The following is a 22,078-nucleotide window of genomic DNA, read 5'->3' on the forward strand; positions in this document are numbered from 1 at the left end:
AGAACATCTGTTCACCAGGGCACCCCAAGGGAAGACAAGGTCTAACAGACACAAACTGCTGGAAGACAAGGAAAATGCTGCTTTACCCTTCAAGTCTCCTGAGTCTGGAATAGACTCCCCCCAGAAGTGGTGCAGGCACCTATTCTGGATACCAATGGTGACACATAGGAGGTGCACGCATGTGCACACACCCCGATCGTGGCGGTGCACCCCCTGCCGAAAGGCGCTGCTGTCTGTGGTTACTGCTTGCCACCCGCCACTCCTCCCCAGTGTTGGTGGTGTCTGTGGGTAGTCTGCAATTGCGGCTGGCCGCCACCACTGCTGCTGGCGGTGTCTGTGGGTGGTCGCCACTTTCCCCTCCACTGTTGACAGTGCCACAGCTGTCCGCTGCGCTACCCATTTGCCATCGCCACGGTCCCGCCACCGCCAGCTCGCGGTGTCCCCCCAGCCCCCGGGGGCACGTGGCGTTCATGCCGGATACCTTTAAGGATGCCTGGATACCTATCTCTCTGGGCTGATCTGACCCCAGCTGCCTCCTGCCCCGGGGCTGGACCCGATGACCTCGCGAGGTCCCTTCCAGCCCTGACGCCTGTGAAACCTATGAAACAGGAGCGGGCTGCGGGCTGGCAGAGGCATGCCCCCGGGCTGGGCAAGGCGACCTTGCGGGTGCCGCTTCTCTGTGCAGTCTTTGGGTGAATCTGAGCTCTTTTCCGAGTCGGGCGCTGGCAGGGACCGTGTCGCCCAGCCCCCTGAGGCAAGAGGCCGCGTCTTCACGAAAAAGCCTGGCGAGGAGCGCAGCCGCCGCCCCGCGCGGAGGCCGGGCCGGGCCGGGGCAGCGCGGGCGGGCCTGGAGAAGGGGCGGGAGAGGCGCCTCCTCCGCCTCCTCCTCCCGGGGCGGCGCGGGCCCGCGGGGACGGAGCAGGAGCAGTAGCCAGGAGGCTGCAGCAGCTGCGGCGGGGAGCAGCATGGAGAGGCCGGGCCCCGCCGAGCCGCTGTCGCACCCGCTGGAGCCGGAGCCGGAGCCAGAGCCCCCGCGGGCGGGCGCGGAGAAGCGCTTCAAGCTGTGGTACGTGGGCTGGGCGTGCCTGGACCGCCGCACCACGCTGCCCATGCTGCCCTGGCTCATGGCGGAGATCCGGCGGCGCAGCCAGCGGCCGGAGGGCGGCGGCGGGCTGCCGGGCGGCGCGGCGCCAGCCCGCGAGGTGCTGCTGCTGCTCGGCTCGCCCACCCTGCGCTGCGTGCCCTCGGCGCAGCCCGCCAAGCCCGCCGTCTTCATCTTCGAGCACAAGGCGCAGCACATCGCCCGCTTCGTGCACAACAGCCACGACCTCACCTACTTCGCCTACCTCATCAAGGCGCAGCCCGACAACCCCGAGTCCCGCATGGCCTGCCACGTCTTCCGGGCCACCGACCCGAACCAGGCGAGTGCTGGCGAAGGGAGGGGCTGGCCCTCGGGGACCGGCGGCTACCCCGCGGGAAATGCACCTGCCCGCGGGAGATGCTGCCCCCCAGGAGATCCAGCTGCTCCAGGAGATGCTGCTCTTCAGAGCCCCTAGGTTCCCATCTCTGGACAGCAGGACCCCTGCGCTCCCTAAAGGGCTCGGAGCCCACACGGGCTGGGTTGGAGAGGGATGCTCCTGTCTCAGGCAGGGGGCTAGACTGCATGACCTAGGGAGCCCCCCCCAGGAGATGCAGCTACCCTGGGAGATGCTGCCCCCTAGGAGATGCAGCCCCCCAAGAGATACTGCTTTTCAGAGCCCCTAGGTCCCCTTTCTGAGCAGCAGGACCCAGGTGCCCCTGAAGAGCTTAGAGCCCATACAAGCTGGGTTGGAGAGGAGTGCTTCTGCATCAGGCAAGGGGCTGGATTAGGTGACCTCTGGAGGTCCCTTCCAGCCCTGCTTTTCTATAAGCCCATCCCTACTTATGTAGTAGGAGCTTTCCAGCATCCCACCTTCTCTCTCAAGTCATTGGGAAGCTTCTCCAGCTTTGCCAGCTCCTCAAGAGCGCTCTGCAGGGTTGGCATAGGTGACAAGAGAAGCAGCAGGCTTGTGGTTCAAAGTAGCTATAAGGTGTTTCCCATTGGGAAAAGGTGGGGGGATATGAAGCTGGTTGTTCGCACTCCTAGCTAATATCACCATCAGGATGGGCTGGGCACAGGCACCTGAATCAGGCACTCTAGCGAGGGACACAGCCTTCTACCCAAGATGTCTTGAGCATGTATTGACAATGCTTCATAGAAGGAGGATGTTGGCTGCTGTGGTTCCCTGGCTTTACCCGTGGCAGCTTAGGGGGTGCAAGGTCTATGTGTCATAGATTTCATACACATTAGGGCTGGAAGGGACCTCGGAAGATCATCGAGTCCAGCCCCCTGCCCAAAGGGCAGGAAGTCAGCTGGGGTCATAGGATGCCAGCAAGATAAGCATCCAATTTACTCTTGAAGCTGTTCAATGTAGGTGCTTGAACCACCTCCAGTGGCAGGCTATTCCAGACCTTGGGGGCTCAGACAGTAAAGAAATTCTTCCTTATGTCCAGCCTGAAATGGTCTTGGAAGGAGTTTATAGCCATTCAACCTCGTCATCCCACGGGGCACTATGGTGAACAAACATTCCCGCAGATACTGATGGTCCCCCCTGATAAACTTATAGGTAGCCATCAGATCACCTCTGAGCCTGCACTCTTCCAGGCTAAAGAGCCTCGTAGCTCTTAGCCTGTCATTGTAAGGTCTGTTTTCCTGACCTCTGATCATGCACGTGGCTCTTCTCTGGACTCTCTCAAGCTTCTCCACATCGGTTTTGAATGGGTCAGGGTTGGCGTTAGGCTTTTAAGTTGAGTTTAGCTTATGGAGTGTAGGGGATGGTTTGGAAAAGGATAATTGCAGGCAGGGTGTTGGAGTAGGTGAGGTTTAGAGGCCTTCTCCAGCCCAATTTCTTTATGACAGGGCACTGGGGCCCAGGGGCCCCTTTTCCATGAGATCTCATATGTCTTGAGATTGCATTGAATAGCTATCCTGCCTCGAGTGAGTTTTGGGGGAGTTGGTGCCTTGTAGGATGAGAATCAGAGTGAAGCAGGGCTGGAAGGGACCTCCAGAGGTCACCTAGTTCAATCCACTGCCTAAGCCAGGAACAGCCATAGCCAAACCAATCCCATATGCCCCATAAGCTAAACTCTTTTTGTAAGGCTACCATCAGCCCTGACACAGCACAGACCTCAGACCCTAGCCTGCCACTGGTAAAGCTGGGGAAACACGGCAGCCTATGTCCTGCTTCCATTAAATGACAATATATGCTCAAGAGGTCCCACGTAGAGATGCTCCCCACTACACAGCACCTGATTCAGATGCCTGTGCCAAACTCACCCTGGTGGTGATCATAGCCAACAGGTTCATATCCTGCACCTCTTCCCAACGGGAAGCACCTTGTAGCTACTTCAGATCATAATACTGTGAAGACTCATGAGTTACTTCAAAGGGTCTCTGGCTTTTTCATACAATCCTAGAGAAATAAGGCTGTAAGGGACCTCCAGAGATCATCTAGTCCAACCTCCTGCCTGAGGTCCCCCCTATCCAAACCATAAATGGACATTTATTTCTTTATGTGAACACACTCCCCCTCTTCCCCATCTTGACCCTCTCCCTTCTCATCTGTGAGATGCAACATCTCTGATCACAGAATTCGCTGGTTAGGAAAATTAAGTATGTTGAAGGTTGTTTTAAACTGTCCTGAATTGTGTCCTAGCTGTTGGAAACAGACTAACCTGCAGCATGTGATCAGTCAGTGCTGTACAGACCACCAGTGCTGCATAAACCATGATTTGGAAACCATGGGCTAATTCACTTTTTACAGGACCATAATTCACTTGCAGGTCATGGGAAGGACACCTGGCTGTGCCATGCGCATTCAGGAGTGTTATAAATGAAGTTATGTCTAGGAGCGGACATCGTTGAAATAAGGCCAAGAGAAAGAACTACCAGAAGGATGTATTTTTACTGGCTCTTTGTCAGGCTTTGGTTGCATCTAATGCACAGAGGACTCTTTTTCTCCTCTTTGCTGATCATGTAAGAATTGGCAACCTTGACAAATAGTGCTGATTATTAGGTTAGTGTGGTGATGGCATGAAAAATGTCTTTCAGTAAGAATAGCTGCTTTGAGTAATATGGGCAACTCCCCCATTAGGTTATACAGATATATAGGGAGGAATGTGAGTGGTTAGACACAGTGGAGTCCAGTGAATCTATGTTGCTGGAGCATCTAAATCTAGAGAACAGAAAAGGTAGTGTGTGGTTTGTTTGTTAATTTGTTTTGAGGCAAAGTTTTAGAGAGAGAAAAGCAAAAGAACAGAATGACAAATATCCTGAATGCTAACTTAAGGTTCAGCAAATGTAGTGCCAAAGAATAAAACAATAGTTAATATGGGAGGAGTTGCAGTTGTACATCATACTAATACACACTGGAGACAACAGAATTCCCATTACCTTCAGTAGATGCTGAACAGATTCACTAAAAGTATCTCCTGTTATTATGTAGGGCACCTGGGAAGTAACAGGGGCGTGTTTAATATCCAGTAATTGTACTCCTGTATGTGCCTTTTTATCTCTATAATTCTGATTTTGGATGTTCTTTTTTCATTTAATTCTTTGTTCACTGTATTTTCTGTAGAGTCTCCCCCTGGAAGAAAATATACTCACACATACAGAGTTAAATCAAAGGTTTGGGGGGTTTTTTATAGGTAAAGTCCTTTTATGTCAGGGAGTTGGAATGGGTACTTTGGAAGGAAGTTGTACTGAAGACCAAGAACAAAACTAACAGGAATAGATGCAGGGCCAGCTTTGTGATTGGAGGTGTTCAGAGCATGTGCAAGCCTTTAGTCTGTCAGAGAGGCAGATCAGGAAGAAAGCTCCATGACTCTCCCATTCTGCTGCCCGTGAGAGAGGTTGGGCTAACAGGGTGTTGTCAGGTCTGTGCAGGTCTGAAGCAGTTGCTTGTGCTTAACTCTAGTGCTGAGTTGGCAGAATCAGGATGGCAGTTGATCTGAAAATCTCCTCCTATATTCATTTATTATACAACTGATGGCAGTCATGCAGTCTTCCAAAAGGTTGTAGGATATACAAGATTATGGGTACCCACAATGTTGTATATTGTTCTAAAAAGTTCTTTTAACTTGTTATTTCAGGACCTCTTTACTTTCACTGTAAGCATTGGAGTTATTAATAGTGACAGGACAAGTAACTCCAAGTCGAAAAGAGTTAGTGTCAGCGTAATATTTCAAAGCAACGAAAGCAAAATATGTGGACAGTATCTTCTTGCTAAATACAGTCATCTTAGAGATGCATGTGGGGAGTGAGAAGAATATATTCCTGAAAACAAATGCCATACCTTCTATTAATTGTACAACTAAAATGTCCGTTATCAGCTTTTAGAGAGTACTGCATAGTACCTTAGTAGATTGAGGTCAAACAAAGACAGAACTGAGAAGACAACACAGAAGCTGCTGGTTCCCAATACAGAGTTCAGTCCCTTGGACAGATCATTCAGTGCTTCAATACTGGAACATTTCCTTGTGAGGTAGCCGTATTTCTGTCATTGGAAGTTTTTAAGTCCAGGACAGACAAATATCTGGCTGGACTGCTTTAATCAGAATGAGCCTGCCTTGAGTAGAATACTGGACTAAATGGCTTCTTGTGGTTGCTGCCAACCCTAGTATTCTGTGATTCTCTGACCATTCAGTTTCTAGGAAGGGCATGCATTTGCCTCTACCCTGTCATTGCACACTAAAGAACTCATGAGCATTTGTCTTATACATACTTCTGCCAGATTTTTTTTCACAAGCAGTAAGACGATCTCATTTCAGAGTGCAAAATCAGACAGTGAGTTTTATCAGTTTGATCCAGTTTTCTCAGTAGATTTTATTTGCTCACAAATCCCATCTCTGAAATGCAACTAATACAGTTTTTTTCTTTCTTCAGTTCAATTTTGTTTCAAGAAATACTGTTGTCAGGGCATTTTCCATACAAGATTAATGTAAGATACATTCTTTCCTGTCCCAGTTATCTGCTAATGTTGTTTACTAGTGCTGAAGTATCGAACAAGATAGAATTGCTTAATCTTTCCTGCATTTTGTTTGAATTACTTACCAGCTGTAAGCAGATATAAAGGCTATGGGGAATCGCCCAAGTTCAGGGGCTGCAGCCTGCCAGGGAGCCCGCTCCTCAGCTCAGCATGAGGGTAGATGTTGGGATTTTTACCCAGGTTCTGTCCTGGTCCCTAGTCAGAGTCTTGATCTTTGCTCTTTGGCTCTTAGAAGGGGTAAAGGCAAAGACTTGCAGGACCTTCTAATTAATGGTGCTGGGAAGAAAAAAAAATCTGTTCTCCCTTCCTTCAGAATAGCTGCAGTATTTATAACTTCCTGAAACAGCCAAATGTTTCAGTGCTGGTTATTGGTTTTTGAGCCAGAGATGTTAGCGTCACACAGCTGTCATTTAGAAATAATTTAGAATGCCCGGAGTCTATCTGCAAACTTAGGACAGTGCTATTTACTTTTCCATTTGGCAGTTTTTTTACAACCGCAGTAACTAGAAGTTTTCCTTCTTTCTTTCTGCCTTGCTTTGCCTTGCATTTGCCTTGCCATCCTTTTCCATGAAGGGTTAAAATCTATAGAAATCTCTGGCTTTACTACCAGAGAAAGCCTTTCACTAGCAAACTGAGTTTTCAAACTTGATTTCTTACTCTTTATTATAAAATCAAATATTTTTTACTATATACAAATAGGCTTTACTTCAAATTTATTTCATTAATTACAAGTCTTAGAGGTTTTTAACAATCCACTTGAATGACCTATGGTCATTTATATATTCTTAAGTAGAATAGTTTAAGGCCTGACCTCCTATTTCATACTTTAGTATGATATAGAACTTGAAGAAATGTGAAGAAGCCTGGTAACTTTTATAATACTAAATACAGTTGGTGTTAATCCAATCCTAATATGATTGGTATTTATTAGTGAAGGTTATGGCATAGTAATGACCATGGCTATTTAGACAAGTACTTTACTAAAATGTATTATTTTGTTTTATAAATGTTATTTAACACTTCTTGAATCCTTTTATAATCCTCATATGGAGTGATCAAAGTGACTCTCTCGGAGATCTTAAATGCAATCCAATGTTCTTGGGTATTTTCCTCTGCAAGGCCTATCTATTGAGTGTGTAATCAGTAGTGGCACTGTTCTGTTGTTGCCATGAGTTAATGAGACTAGATTGGCCGAAGGCAAAGCAAAAATAATGGAGCATTTTGCCTACAAAGCGAGGGTGTGATAAGAACTAAAAGTTAGTAGGCAGGCAGACACTGGAGCCTAAGGCAGCCTTGTTGTAACCCAGATCTTTGCTTTGTAATCATTGTATAGGCTGTAAATCAAAAATGTTAGGTCATTTTAGATGTACGGTAATTGTTTGGTAGAATAAAAAAGCCATTCCACTAGAACAATGGCATAGGATGGCTCACGCTGAGCAACTAAATGTCAGTACAAAGGCTTCGCTGTTATGTCGCCAGAGGAGGCCTTTATCCTAAAAGAGCATCATGTTCTAGGACATTTCTTTATTGGAACACACAAACATGAAATTGTAAAAATATTAGGAAATGATCCATCAGTTTAGGGTGTTTTTTTGTTTTTGTTCTTTTTATAGTGCTACTTTATTTCTCTTTACCCTACCCCCTCATCCCCACCCCAAAAAACTCCAACAAGTGTGGCTTGTATCACAACAAATATATGCTATACAGTACTAGGGGTCATTTCTTCCATTTATATGCATATCAGGTAAGTGTGTAATTTATTGCCTACATACCAAACTCCTATTTGCGTGTGGGTTAAATTCATGAAGCTGAAGTGCAGAGCGTCTTTCAGCCCCTCTGTTCTATTTTGTAACTAATTGTTATTCTGTGGAACTGCACCAGAAAGAGTGAGGGGCAAACAAGTGTCAAAAAGTTCCTGTTTAGAGGTCTTGAAAATTGCAGGTGCTAGTGAATTTTGCAGTTTCTGTCTCCCCTCATTTTCAAAGCTTCTAATAGCAACCCCAAAACTGACTATTAGAAGCCTTGAAATAAAAAGAGCTAATCAGTTCCCAGGCTGCTAGTGCCACAATACTGACAGGTGTAAGCAGTACTCCTTAACTACACAGTGCTGTCACTACTGTGACCTTAGCAACCCGAAACCTCACTACCATTTTCAAAGCTTCAGGGATGCTGTTAGAAGCACTGAAAAAATATTTTAGTTATTTGATTTCTAGGCTGTTGTTCTTTCCAGAAAAAATCCCGGTGGCTTACAGAGAAGGATCTACTCAGTTTAGGATCGCTAGGACCACAGTCCTGATAGTGTTGTGCACTTAATGAGTGCTGCTGTATATTTAGTCTGGATAAGAGCATACTCTGGGAAGGTGCAATGGGGTATTTTTGGTTCCCTAGTCCTGATGTCACGCACTTAATTTTTACTTGAGATGTGAAGTATATGCAGTTAATATTCACCCACTGTTAACATTCAACTGCTGTTGTGGTTCACTGGTAGAATCCTTGTCTGCCAAATGGGAGACCCAGGTTTGATTTCTGGACACGGTTATAACTCCAGCCATTAAGGCACTTAACATCCGGACTTGGTTTGGCCTTTGGATGCTGTCTCAGTGGTCTAAAGGGGGCGCGTGGAAGGTCTGCACAGCCTCTGCTCCTCCATACTCCTGCCTAGGCATGTGGGTTGAAGGTCCTGTGGTGACCTCTCACACACATACCATGATCTGGAAGCACTGATGGTTGCCTACTATTATTTTAACATTTTGTAAAGTGGAACTAGTTTTTTGTATATATGTAGGTATGACAAACCATGATAAACAGGTCAGTTATTGGCTTTGAGGGGCTCTGCATGAAGTAAGTACAGTAAGATATGAATAGTTCATTTATTGGGTATACTGCTAAAACCTGCATAATGCAGTTGGGGCTGGGGATGAGATTGGTCTTCTGGGAGCAAGACAGGGTCTCTGAATTCTGTCAGTGAAGATGAAAGCAGGACACCAGGAAGGATTATGCTCTGTGTGTGTGTCAGGATTTGCAAAGAGAAGCTAAAGAACCATTACTCCAAACGAAACCTTGAACACTGGAACCTTATGACAGAATGCAGAACTGTTCACTGAGACAGCACTTTTATCTCCAGCCCATCAGAAATAGAACAGGCTCTGTTGAACTAGAGCCAGGGGCTCTGCTGGAGAGTGGAGAGAGTCTGGCAGCAACAATTTTTATTCTCTTCACTTGAAAATAAATTTGGATTAATGTTTTCAAAACTGAAACCTAACTGTAGGCTCTAGAGGCAATGTTTAGGCACCGTGCTAACTTTTAAATGAGCAAGGAGCTTAGCACTTGTGAAACTCAGGCGAGTAGATAAAAACAGCTTCAGGAGCCTATATAACTTTTTAGATCTTCAACCTAGAAACATTTTGTTCTTGCAGCTTTTCATGGACAAAAATGGAGGAAGTAACAAACCATAGTATAAACTAATACATTTTAAGAACCTTCAAAATCACCACAGTTACTTCTGGCTACTGTTACTGGGCCTGGCAGGCTGGGTGAGCAGGGCAAATCATTAAAATCAGCTCCTCTTTTAATTTTAGTACCTGCCGACTTGGATTTCCCATCTTCAGTTCCCCTTTGACACAGTGGGTGGTAAGACAAAACTTTCAAAAGGGAAAAAAGAGAAAGATGGAGCTGGGTAGGATGATTATATACTTCTTGAAGATGTTACTAGTTAAGGAGGGAGTCCCCTGTGGTTCAGTGGTAGGATCCTTGTCTACCACACCCGAGACCTGCATTTGATTCCCAGACACTTAAACAACTGTGGCCATGGAGGCACTGAACATCTAGACTCAGTCTGGTCTTTGGATTCTCTCTCAGTGGCCTAAAGGGAGGATGGAAGGTGTGGGCAGCCTCCACTCCTCCAAAAGTTCCTGCCCAGGCATATTCATTGAAAGTCTGGGTAGCCCTCATGCATCATACACCATGATCCAGGAGGACTGACAGTTGCAACCACTAGTTAATGAATTGATCATAAAATAGGACTCCTTGAAGAACAGTAGTTTAGCTTCATTTTGCTGTGCTGTGTATGCACCATAATCAAATCCATTTCCTTTTGCAGAGGCTGATCAATTTATACTGCCTTTTTTCTTTCTATATTAAGGGGCAATTCCAGTTTAAAATCCCGTAACTTCCAGAGAGGTTTGGTGAGATTATACAAAAACGTTTCCTGGCATGGCTAAGAGCCTGAATGTAAACATGGTAAAAATGAAGTACTAATACATTACATTGCCCAGGGTGAAGGGGCAGGAAGCCACCCCCTCAGGACTTGCCCTGGGGTGTCATGCATCTTCTGGAGCACACAGGCAAGAAACAGGCAGGGCGTGCCCAGGTCAGGAGGAGTCCTTCCAATGCTCCTCTCCCTCCTGCTTAAATCTCCATCCCTTTCCATTTCTAAAGCTAAATGCAGCCTTTAGGCCCTGGCTGCTGGGCCAGAGCTGGAGGAGAACGACAAGCAGAGAGCATCACATGATAGGAGCTGCAGCTCAGTTGTAGAGTATGAAGAATATGGTTGGGCCTGGGAGGCCTCCCTGTACCCATTGATCAGCCCTGCTCTGCCTCAGCCCCTCATGCGCACCGTGGGCTGTTGCAGTGGCTTTGTGGCAAGACTGAGGCAGGGAGTGTGCGAGGCAGAGACCTCTTGCAGGAACCCTGTGCCCGTGTGACTGTGACAGGTCTGAGCCCCCTGCCCAGCCCCTGTTTCCCCTCCTCCCCCAGGGGCATTGCAGCCTCAAGCTCTTGCACTCACCAGTGGGTCCTTACAGAGAGGTGGCACCATCTTTCCAGGTAAGAGGTCTTGCTTGACCAATCTCATTTCCTTCTACGACCAGATGACCTCTATTGCCTGGACAAGGGAGAAGAGATTGATGTCATATATCTTGACTTCAAAAAAGCTTTTGATCTGGTATCCCATGATCACCTCTTGGTGAAACTGGCCAGTTGTGGCCTTGGGTCCACCAAGATCCACTGGCTGGAAAACTGGCTCTGTGGTCGGATCCAGAGGGTGGTAATTGATGGAAGTCAATCATGATGGTGCCTTGTGACCAGTGGGGTCCCCCAAGGCTCTGTCCTTGGACCCATATTGTTCAACATCTTCATTAATGATGTGAACATTGGAGTCAGAAATGGACTGGCCAAGTTTGCCAATGACACCAAACCTTGGGGCAAAGCATCCACACCAGAAGACCGGAGGGTGATCCAGGCTGACCTGGACAGGCTCAGCAAATGGGTGGATGAGAACCTGATGGTGTTTAACACCGAAAAATGCAAGGGTCTCCACCTTGGGAGGAAAAACCTGCAGCATCCTTATAGGCTTGGCAGTGCTACACTGGCTAGCACTATGGAAGAAAGAGACTTGGGGGGTCATCATTGACCACAAGATAAACATAAGCCTGCAATGTGATGCTGTGCCAGTGAAGTGACCAAAATGCTGGCTTACATCCATAGATGCTTCTCAAGCAAATCCCGGGATGTCATTCTCCCCTTATACTCAGCCTTAGTGAGGCCACAGCTGCACTGGTAGGTGTGTGTCCAGTTTTGGGCTCCACAATTCAAAAAGGATGTGGAGAAGCTTGAGAGAGTCCAGAGAAGAGCCACGCACATGATCAGAGGTCAGGAAAACAGACCTTAGGATGACAGGCTGAGAGCCATGGGGCTCTTTAGCCTGGAAAAGTGCAGGCTCAAGGGTGATCTGATGGCCACCTATAAGTTTATCGGGGTGACCACCAGTTTCTGGGAGACCATTTGTTCTCTAGAGTGCTCCAAGGGATGATGAGGTCAAATGGTTATAAACTACTGCAAGACTGTTTCAGGCTGGACATAAGGAAGAATTTCTTTACTGTCCGAGCCCCCAAGGTCTGGAACAGTCTGCCAGCGGAGGTGGTTCAAGCACCTACATTGAACAGCTTCAAGAGTAAATTGGATGCTTATCTTGCTGGGATCCTATGACCCCAGCTGACTTTCTGCCCTTTGGGCAGGGGCCTGGACTCAATGATCTTCTAGGTCCCTTCCAGCCCTAATGTCTATGAAATCTATGAATCCTGTGGTCTCCAAGAGATGTGACTTTGAGGAGCAGGGTTGATTTTAGTACTGGTCAACTCTAGCAGGGTGGCAGCATATTATGGTCTTTGCTGTTTGTTTTAGAGCAAGGCTGCCCAACTTCACTGCAAATGGGAGACTCGCACTACGCCCACCCCACCCCACCTCCCATCCCTTCACTGCTGTGTGGATGGCAAAGGGGTGGTTGCAGGAGCCCTTTGGCTGTCACTGGGCCAGCCCTTTTCCAGAGAATAGAGTAGCTGCTGCTACTTAAATTACTCTTTCCCTTTTTTCATGTCCAGTAAGTATTTTTTTCTTGCTTCACCTCTGCTTTTTCTCACTTTCCTTTTGTGTAAAGTAGGTGCCCTTTGCAAAGTGAGTTCTGGCTATGAGAAGCACTTCATTGTGATTATGTATCTGGGCTGCTGAACAGGTCGTACTGAATTACTGCACCCATTCTAACATAGTCATCTCATGGCATCATTTTGGCTTGAGGTGTTAGTTTTGTGTCACTCATTTAGATTCAGAGAAAAGGAAAGAAGGTAATGTTGTTGTCTTATAGCGATATGGCTTTTTGCTCACCTCATCTACAACAGGTGGCTTCATTTATGTGACATTTTTAGAGAGCATAAATAGATTAAAAAGATTTCTCTACCTCCAAGGGTGTCAAGCATAAGGTGGGTAGAAAGCTGACTGGATCATTGGGCTCAGGGGGTAGTAGTCAATGGCTTGATGTCTGGGTGGTGGCCAGTATGACGTGGAGTGCCCCAGGGGTCAGTCCTGGGGCCAGTTTTGTTCAATATCTTCATCAGTGACCTGGAAGATGGCACAGAATGCACCCTCAGCAAGATTGTAGATGTCACCAAGTTGTGGGGAGTAGTAGATACACTGGAGGGTAGGTTTGGGTGACCTAGACAAATTGGAGAATTGGGCCAAAAGGAATCTCATGAGGTTCAACAAGGACAAGTGCAAAGTCCTGCACTTAGGACAGAACAATCCCATGCACTGGTACAGGCTGAGGGCTGACTGGCTGCGCAGCAGCTCTGAAGGTAAAGGACCTGGGGGTTACAGTGGGCTGAATTTGAGCCAACAGTGTGCTGTAATTGCCAAGAAGGCTAATGGCATCCTGGGCTGCATTGGTAGGTGTGTTGCCAGTAGGTCAAGGGAAGTGATTATTTTCTTCTATTTAGCACTAGTGAGGCCACACCCGGAGTACTGTGTCCAGTTTTGGGCCTCCCACTACAGAGAGGATGTGGACAAATTGGAGAGAGTCCAGTAGATGGTGACAAAAATGGTGAGGGGGCTAGGGGACATGACTTATGAGGAAAGACTGGGGGAACTGGGCTTATTTAGTTTAGAGAAGAGGAGACTTAATAGCAGTCTTCAAGTACCTAAAGCGGAGTTCAAAACAGGACAGAGCTAGACTGTTCTCAGTGGTGACAGATGACGGAACAAGGAGAAACAGGCTCAAGTTGCAGCAAGGGAAGTTTAGGTTAGATATTAGGAAGAATTTTTTCACTAGGAGGGTAGTAAAACACCAGAACAGATTACCCAGACAGGTAGGGGAAGCTCCATACTTGGCTGTTTTCAAAACCCAGCTAGACAAAGCTTTGGTTGGGATAATCTATATAGGGATGGTTTTGCTTTGAGCAGGCAGCTGGACTAGATGACCTCCTGGGGTCCCTTCCAACCCCAGCTTTCTATGATTCTATCTCGGTCTGTATTTAGGTGTGAAGTAACATAGCACCATATCTTAACACCTGAACTCCTGAAATAGCATTCAGCAGTATTACAAGCCTGAAATCAACAAAATAAATCACTGATTGGCTTGTTCCGGTTACAGAACTAGTTTTGAAAGAGCAATACTTTCATAATTTGATGAGTAACAACTTGTAGTTTGTGTAAGGCCATGGACAGATCTTCTATTTGTGTCAGGTATTTCTCCTGCCACTGCTGCATTGAGAGATTTCTTGGGAAGAGAACTGGCTCTTCCACAAGAAGGTAGACTGGTTCCTTGTGAGGAAGATTTTCCTCTTTACAATCTAACCTCGCCCCCTGATTGGCTGGGGGCAGTGGGGGACAGAGGGAGGTGTCCTCCTGAGGTGGGGACCTTTCTGGAGACGAGACCCCCTGCCTGGTGCATCCTAGTTCAACCTGGAGGAGTGCAGCTGGAGGCAGATGTGGGGATGGAGAAATCCTGGAACCCTAGCATGGATTCAGCTGTGGGAGAATTTTCCCCCTGACCCATCCTGCCAGTCAACCCAGGAGGGCTCCCACTTAGAAGAGTGCCCACCTGGTACATGCCTCCAGGCCCATCAGGAAGCATGAGGGGATGGGCAGTTCTGCTGTGATTGCAAGGCTACATGGGCTTGGGCAGCTTTGCAGGCATGAGAAAATCGTTTCCCACCCCTCAGCTGTGATAGACCTCAAGGCATCCCAGGAGGTGGGAGACAGCTGTGCTGTGGCTCCCCTATACCGCCTTTTCCCTCCATGTGCTTCCAGTTCCCCTAGGAGGCATGCAGAGGGGCAGGAGATAATGACTACAAGGATGCCCTGGCTTGGGCAGCCTTGTAGCTGCAGCAGATTCCTGGGGAGGCTGTCCTCAAGCCTGGGTCTTGGCTCCTGGTCTTTTAATGCCGGAGAAATTTGAAGGGGTAGAATGGCAAAATTTTCAGTAATCTGTCTATGCTGTGGCTAGGGACAGAAATTGCACATAAATTATTATAAGGGAACTGAAACCAGTTCAAATCTGTAACACAACAGAAGCTCAGTGTACATAAACCGCTTTCAAAATGGCTAAAACCATAGGTTAAACTGGTTTATTGAACTTCTGTCCTAGATACCCTTCAGATTCAAGTTCACTCACAGTTCCCCAGCATTTTGGGATGCTTTGCACCTCCTCTACAACCCCCCCTCAGGGGGGTTTAAGCTAACTTTGGCCCATGCCGTCTGCTCCAGGGAAGCAGGAAGGTGTGCTCTAGCACCCCCCCCCCCCCCGGCTTCTGGCCTGGACGACTGCAGCGTGTGGCTTCATTTCTGGAATCAAAAGTGAATGTTCACTTGCTTATTGGTCCAGACTACACAGCTTAAACTAACCTGAGAAGATTGAATCAATTCAGCTTTGGGATTTTTGACTGTCTGTAGTCTATTTGTTAAGTAGGACTTCATCTTCTAGATCTGGCAATCTGGCCCTTCTCATAAGAACTAGAAAAAAACCCAAAAAAAACAATGAAAAAGTCCAAGACCCACGTGAAAAGATAAATTGCTAGTTTTGATAAGAGAAGTTGGCCTTCCCCTGCAATTCATGTACTGCTTTGAGGGCTTTTTAGTTGCTTTGTTTAGAGTGAGGTTTGTTTTTTGAGTCACGGAGTTGCCTTGGTGAGTTCTTAGATAGAAAGTAAATTTTTACTAGGTAAAACTTGATTAGAATGTGTCCTCCCCACTCCCAAGCTCCACTATTCTTGATAATGTTGAGCCACACATTTTTGAAGGCATGTTGTTTGAAGTGATCTTTAAAACATTTAAAAGATTTCATAGGAAGAACTACTGTTATTCTCTAGAGTATATCAGTGATGCTCTTCAATATATTTCAGAACTGTGCTTTTCTACCGGAATTAGTACATATTTGTTGTGGTTTTTTAAAATACTGATGTTGACCGTATTTCGTGTACTCAGTGATGCTGATCTGGGGTTTCCTGTTATGTCTGTTTTTCTTTTTCTTTTTTTTCCCTGTTTTTTCCCCAACTAATTATCCCAGGAACTCTGGAAACAGTTCATGGTCTGTGGGTTTTGCCTTATTTTATAACTTAAAAAAAACCCAACCTGTAAGTGACCATTAGTTACAGTATGACTTTTAAACAAAAAGAGAAATCTGATTAAGTGTAGCAGAGCTATGTAAGGTAGAAAGGGATAGAGTTGTAGGTGCTCCAATATGTTTCTTTTTTAATCAGTCTACTGCTAGAGTAGACTATATGTATATAAGACCTTCACATGTGATTTCTGAGCAACACACTTGACTTGGTCCTGCAAACTGATTTGTACAAGCAGATCTTAATAGACAGGCAAAGCTCTACTGAAGTCGTCAAGGCTCCTGACAAGCACAGTGCCTCAGCAGTGCAGGTTCTATCACCAGAGCTTTAGTCTTGGAGGAAACATTCATTACTACTGGTATCTGGATTAGGGGAACACTGTTGTTCACCGGAAAAATGCAGCTGAAAAGTACACAGGCTTTTTGAGGGCTACACTTTATAACTACACTAGATAACCGTTTAAACAGTTACACACAGTATCACAGTACCACTATGGTATATAGTAAGTAATCAAAACAGATTACCCTATCAGTTTACATGAGAATGCTTGGAACTGTATGTGCAAGATAACTTTCCTAACTCTAATAGGAACCTAGTGTTCTCCACCCAGGAATAGGAACCTATTAAATAGAGGATCGGTTTATGGATTACTTTAAGTTTTGAAAAAGTAACTTCTTTTACTTTTTATGGAACAGCCAAAGCAAAGCTGTTTCTTTTACCTTCTGGTTCAGATGTCTGAACAAGATGATGATGGACAGACAGTATTATTATTTTGAGAGAGAAATTTTAAATGACTGTGGGGCTTCTTAAAATGTCACACTTCGGGTTTGGTTTTGCAGTCAAAACTTCAGTAAGGGTCACTGAGTTTTCCCTGTAGAAGGACTACGGTGCTAAACCCTATGAAGTTGTAAAGAGGATTCACATTTTGTGCAAGCCATCTGCACTATAAATAGAGGCAAAAGCTTGGGTACTTGTGGGTGAACCGTGCCAAAACAAGTGCTGCTTTCAGTAGGAGCAGCACGTTATGGTTTCATGAATTATTTATGAACACACAAATGCACAGTGCACACATGTTTACTATAGGCATGTGTAATAAGATACTACTTTAAAAAAACTTGCTAATTTAAAAAATGACAGAAAAAACAAGACAGAGTGGTGAAAACATGGATTGTGAATTTAGGAGAACTAGGTTTACATCCTGGCTTTATGACTCCTGGTGCTCCAATTTCTCCCACTTCACAGTGTGAAAGGGGACTAAAAATAGTGCCCACACTTTAGCTGATTGTTGCAAAGCTTGCGAAATGAATGCAGGTGCTCTGATAACCTCTGGTGGAGGGTGCTATGGAAAAGTGAAGTGTTCCAAATTAGAAGGAGCTGCTCTGTAAGATAATTTATGAAGTGAGGCATACCAATATTTCTGTACAGATATAGCAAATATTGAGACATATGGATTCCAGCCCAAAGAGTAAGTTTATGAGGCTGATATTTTTTTCACTGAAAACAAATGCTTGCTTACATGTCCAGTTCCAGTTCTGTATTTTATCTGTCAGTTACTGTCATGCTCCTTCTCACTTTTGTTCTCCATTGATGATGATAGTGGGACATTGAAGTCCCTGATACGGTAATACAGAGTGCCGTTACTTATTTAATGCATCTTTAAAACATTCAAACAATCAGTGTTCTTTTCGAGACAGATTACCACAAATTTCCTGTTGTGTAGAAATGCATCTAGTAACATTTATTAATCTAAGATGCATTCATTATTTTAATGTTAAATCTGAGATCAGATGCCTCTATTCAGTAAGTCTCAAGGTTATTTTTAAATTTTTATCCCTGAAAAGCTTAGCCTGCTGCCACATCATTTCTTGATGTTTGGGAAAATGTAGGCTCTATATAACCAACACTTCTGATTTGAATACCCACCTTGATGTCATTAAGAGGTCAGATTTTCAGATTGTGGGTATGCTGTCATTTTGAAAAAAACAAGCCACTTTATAGTGTTTCTTGGTAGGTAGTAACACTGACACCCCAAATAACTTGTTACTTCTGAGAGCATCAACTTCTGACAACACTTCTACATGTGTATGGCTACTGCTTGTATCTCTGAACAAAGCAGTCGGATTATTTGTGCTAAGATAACTCCAAAATCCCATCTCAATGCTAAAATAGTAGAAATTAACCCTCTCATACCAAAAAAAGAAACAGCAAACTTTAAACCAGGGATGACCAACCTGCAGCACACGTGCTACAAGTGGCAGCCTCTGTGTGGCGCATTCAGCCTGTGTGTGTGCCTCGAGGCAGATCATGGAGGGGATGAGCAGCACAGTGGCAGATAGGGCAACAAGCAGAGAAGTGGATGGGGCAGGGAGTACAGGGAAGGGAATAAAAGCAGAGCAGCAGATTGGATAGGAGCAGAGGGCAGAAATCAAAGCAGCATATTGGACAAGGAAAGGGGATTGGAAGGGCACTTGAGAAGGGTGTGGGAATAAATTGTGACATGTCGGCCAAAAACGGTTGGCCACCACTGCTGTGTAAACTATTACTTTCTTTTTCACACGGTTCAAGCAGTATTTTAACAAAATTGCAATAAAATGATTTTATCAAGTTAATCCTGCTATAGCTTACATAGTTGAATTTCACACTACATTATTCTTCCTTCTTTTTATGTGCACAGTATACTGTCAGTTGAATAAAAAGCAGATTTCTACAGTTTCTCATGTTCTTTTTATTAATTTTAAAATCTCTGATGTAGCTCTGTAGTTTCTCAAAATACTCCATAGGATCCCACAAATAGTTACTGTCTTCATCATGGAAATATAACACCTTAGCTTGTACACATGTACAGAGGAGCACTGTACACATTAATTTACATCTGATGGGCATTTTTCATTGTGTTTCTGCTGTTACAAATATGTAGTAAATTTATCTTGACTAATAATTGTGATATATTGTTGGCATCCGTTCTAACACTTTCAAGGAGGTTAGATTACTAAATACGTGAATTTTCATGCAGACTGCAGTACTTAAATGTGTATTTCTTGAATTGCTTTAAAATAGCTAGTCTGTGCTTTAGTTGTGCAGCTCATTTGCTTTTCTATCATTAATACCAGGTTGATATCTGTGAGTTCCATAATTTATATATATTATTCTTGCTACCTCTGTGACCAAGCTGTGTTGGGGCAGGTGATGTAACTAGAGTATGGATTTCACCTTGTCCTGTTCCAGGAGTCAGCAGGTGCATCTAGACAAGACACTTACTGCGTAGTAGCTCATTACTACTACGCAGTAGCATTGCTCGGCACGAACTGTAATGTGATGCTGCTGCACAGTAGGAATGAGTTACTGCGCAGTGAGTGTCACCAGGCAACCGTGCTGGGATGCTACTGCACAGTAACGCCGGTCACTGCACAGTTATTTAGTCCTTGGTTATGCAAGTACTAAGTGCACAATAACAACTGTGCACGACCAGACACAAAGTTCACTCCAGCAACCTGTAACTCCTACTGAACTGTCAAAGACAGTGCACATAAGCTGTAATGAATTGCTGTTCCTGTAATATGGTGGTTCTTCACAAAAGGAGCTCTAAATGAAACTATGCAACAACATCTGCTTGAACCTTCTGCCTTGGCTTATTTGCTCCCTGCTTGGCCCACTTTCCAAGAGTCCTGCCTAGAAAGCCACTTACGTGAATAAAAATCTCCTGGAAGAGCAAGTGTCAGCAGAACCCGTTTCAGGCTTTCCAGCAGGATCACCGCTTACTAGAAAGTTAAGATTTGCACATTTTACTGATTCACAACACTGTCAGCTTTTAGTAAGTATTAAAATATCCTGGCATGTTATCAGGTAGGATATGATATTACTTTTTTAGTAAAGTAATAACTTGTGCCTGTTTAAAAACGTCAAAACACCTTTTATCTCCCATGGCACTCTATATAATAAGGGCCTTGATACTAAAGATGTAACAGATTCCTGGTTTTTGAAACCCTGCAGAGGCTGAAAGAAAATCGTCCTTCATCTCTTGTTGGTGTGTAAATATGCTTGCTTGGTTGGCTATGTGTACCAAGCACCTGTTAAAGAGAACACAGCTCAACTGAGTTCTGTCTTTGGTGACTGGACTATACTTGTGACAAAACACAATGAAGCTATGCACCTACAGGGTAAATGTAGCTTGATGTAAAAGTAACAAGGGAGAATGGGACTGAGAATTTCAAGCTGTCCTTGAACAAAGGCCTGAACTAGACGATCTTCTGAGGTTTCTCCTAGCCCTGCTTTTCTGTGATTCCATCAGAGCAGAGCAGGCCATGGAAAATGGACTCTCTGGAAGTTTGGTATTGGTATGGAGAAAATTATGGTGTTTTGACAAACCAGCTTGTATTATAGAGAATTTGGAATTCAGCAGAGTTTTGAGCACTCTCTGGCCACTGGTTTCCTGCACGTTGTTGTCAAACCTAGATATGTGATACTGAACCCTTCCTGGGGGGTGACTTCTACACTGCTTTGTCTCCAATGACAGAGCGACAGCAGGCATTTGTGGGGGTTGACCATGCCCCTTGTCTTTTTGCGTTTCTGGTTTTGGAGCACCGAGCAGTAGTGAATGGGCAAGGCATTCTGTAAATGATTGATGGACTCGATGATCTCCTGAGGTCCCTTCCAGCCCTACTGTCTATGTCTATGTCTATGATTCCTCCCTCGGAGCACAGTGGATGGGATACAGACATATCCTATTTTATTAATTCCTTTTTTACACAGTTTTTCTATGTACGCAGTTTTTTCTGTTTTGTACAGATAATGTGTTCTGGAAGTGAAAATAAGGCTATAGACGATGAGCTGTTCTACATTATTCTTCATAAAGAAGAATCCCCCTAGGAGTATGTTTATGGTCTTTTAGAGAGAATTTTTTTTCCCTTTCAAGCATTTTTTTCCAAATTATTGTTTATAGGTAAAATAAGTCTTTGAATTCCTGGTTCCTGACATATCATGGGACTAGTTTAAATTTTGGTGTGGTTAAAGAGATCTTTCACAGATCGTTAACTACTTGTCTCTAGATACACTGGATTACAAACTTGGCATATTTTCCAGACTTGTTATTCAAGGATGTGTACTAAAATACATGACTACCACTTACTGTGCAAAATATTTTGTTTATCTCATCTTCTCTGACACACCTGTTTTGTTCACCTCTTAGCTTACAGTCCCAGGTGTGTTAAAACTATGTAGTGCAGGGACTTTTTCTATTTTGTGTAGTATTCAGCAAACTCAACTGGTCAGACATCTAAAAAAAAAGATTATCAGACTTTTAAAATACCTATTTTTGGCTGATACTACAAAGGCATCTACAAAAAGAAGATCTGAGGTCTTCATAAGATCATGTGTTGCCAGGAACTTGGCCTTTTAAAAGGAAGGAAAAAAACACAGGATTTTGATAAATTATTATTTGGAAGTGCTGTTCACATACTCAGGACAGAGGGCCTTGCTTGGAGTCTCTTGACATTACTGTGGTTTTATGTAATACTTAGCTCATGGTTTGCAGTTTTCTTGTGCAAACTTTGCATTTTGGAGAAGCATGACCTTGAGACTGTGCCCAAACTGCTGCCCTTTTTCCTTAGTACTGACTTTGCTTTTTATTTAAGATTTGGTAACAGCTGTTTGTTAAAGTCGGTGTTTACTAAGCTGTATTTCAAAAGTTACAGAGAGGTAGTAAGCCACCTTAGCTTCAAGTCAGGCAGAAAGCAGGGTAGATTTACACCTTAATATGTAGACTAAATCAGAGATGTGTAGCATAAGTGTTTGTAAACAAGGGTTTACTTCAAATGCTGTGAAAGAACTGTAGGAAGCAGAGCTGCTAAATAGAAAGCAGAGATAAGAATGCAAATATTAGGGAATGTGGGGGGGGGAAAAAAGTGCTCTGAGTCAAGATGGGTAGGAGACCGAAAGAAGCGGTTAACCCACTGAGGGACATAAGGGTTATAAAAGCTAATCCAAGTAATGTGATAAGAATCCATAGTCTCAGTTTAGACCTAGAGTGGAAAAAAAAATACAGCTGGCAGGTCAGATCCAACTCCTGGAGCCCTATGATGCAGCCTGTGGGTTTGGATTGACTCCACGCTCTGCATGTGGTCAGTGGGTCCT

At 44.8% G+C, this 22,078-nt stretch overlaps 1 protein-coding gene across 3 annotated transcripts in view; it reads left to right on the forward strand.

Annotated features, from left to right (window-relative positions):
- The first annotated feature begins 402 nt into the window (after window positions 1-402).
- TBC1D4 (TBC1 domain family member 4) overlaps window positions 403-22,078 on the forward strand; it is a 174,075-nt gene continuing 152,399 nt past the window's right edge. Inside the window, exon 1 of one of the 3 annotated variants that reach the window (XM_090024210.1) lies at window positions 403-1,421. In XM_090024210.1, the coding sequence (XP_089880336.1) occupies window positions 966-1,421 (456 nt within the window). In that variant the 5' untranslated portion in view covers window positions 403-965. The remainder of the gene's footprint in view (window positions 1,422-22,078) is intronic. The other 2 variants (XM_090024193.1, XM_090024202.1) reach the window with 2 other exon arrangements.

The sequence above is a fragment of the Crocodylus siamensis genome, chromosome 1 (assembly GCF_052110815.1).
Source record: "Crocodylus siamensis isolate JL-2025a chromosome 1, ASM5211081v1, whole genome shotgun sequence".
NCBI lineage: Eukaryota > Metazoa > Chordata > Crocodylia > Crocodylidae > Crocodylus > Crocodylus siamensis.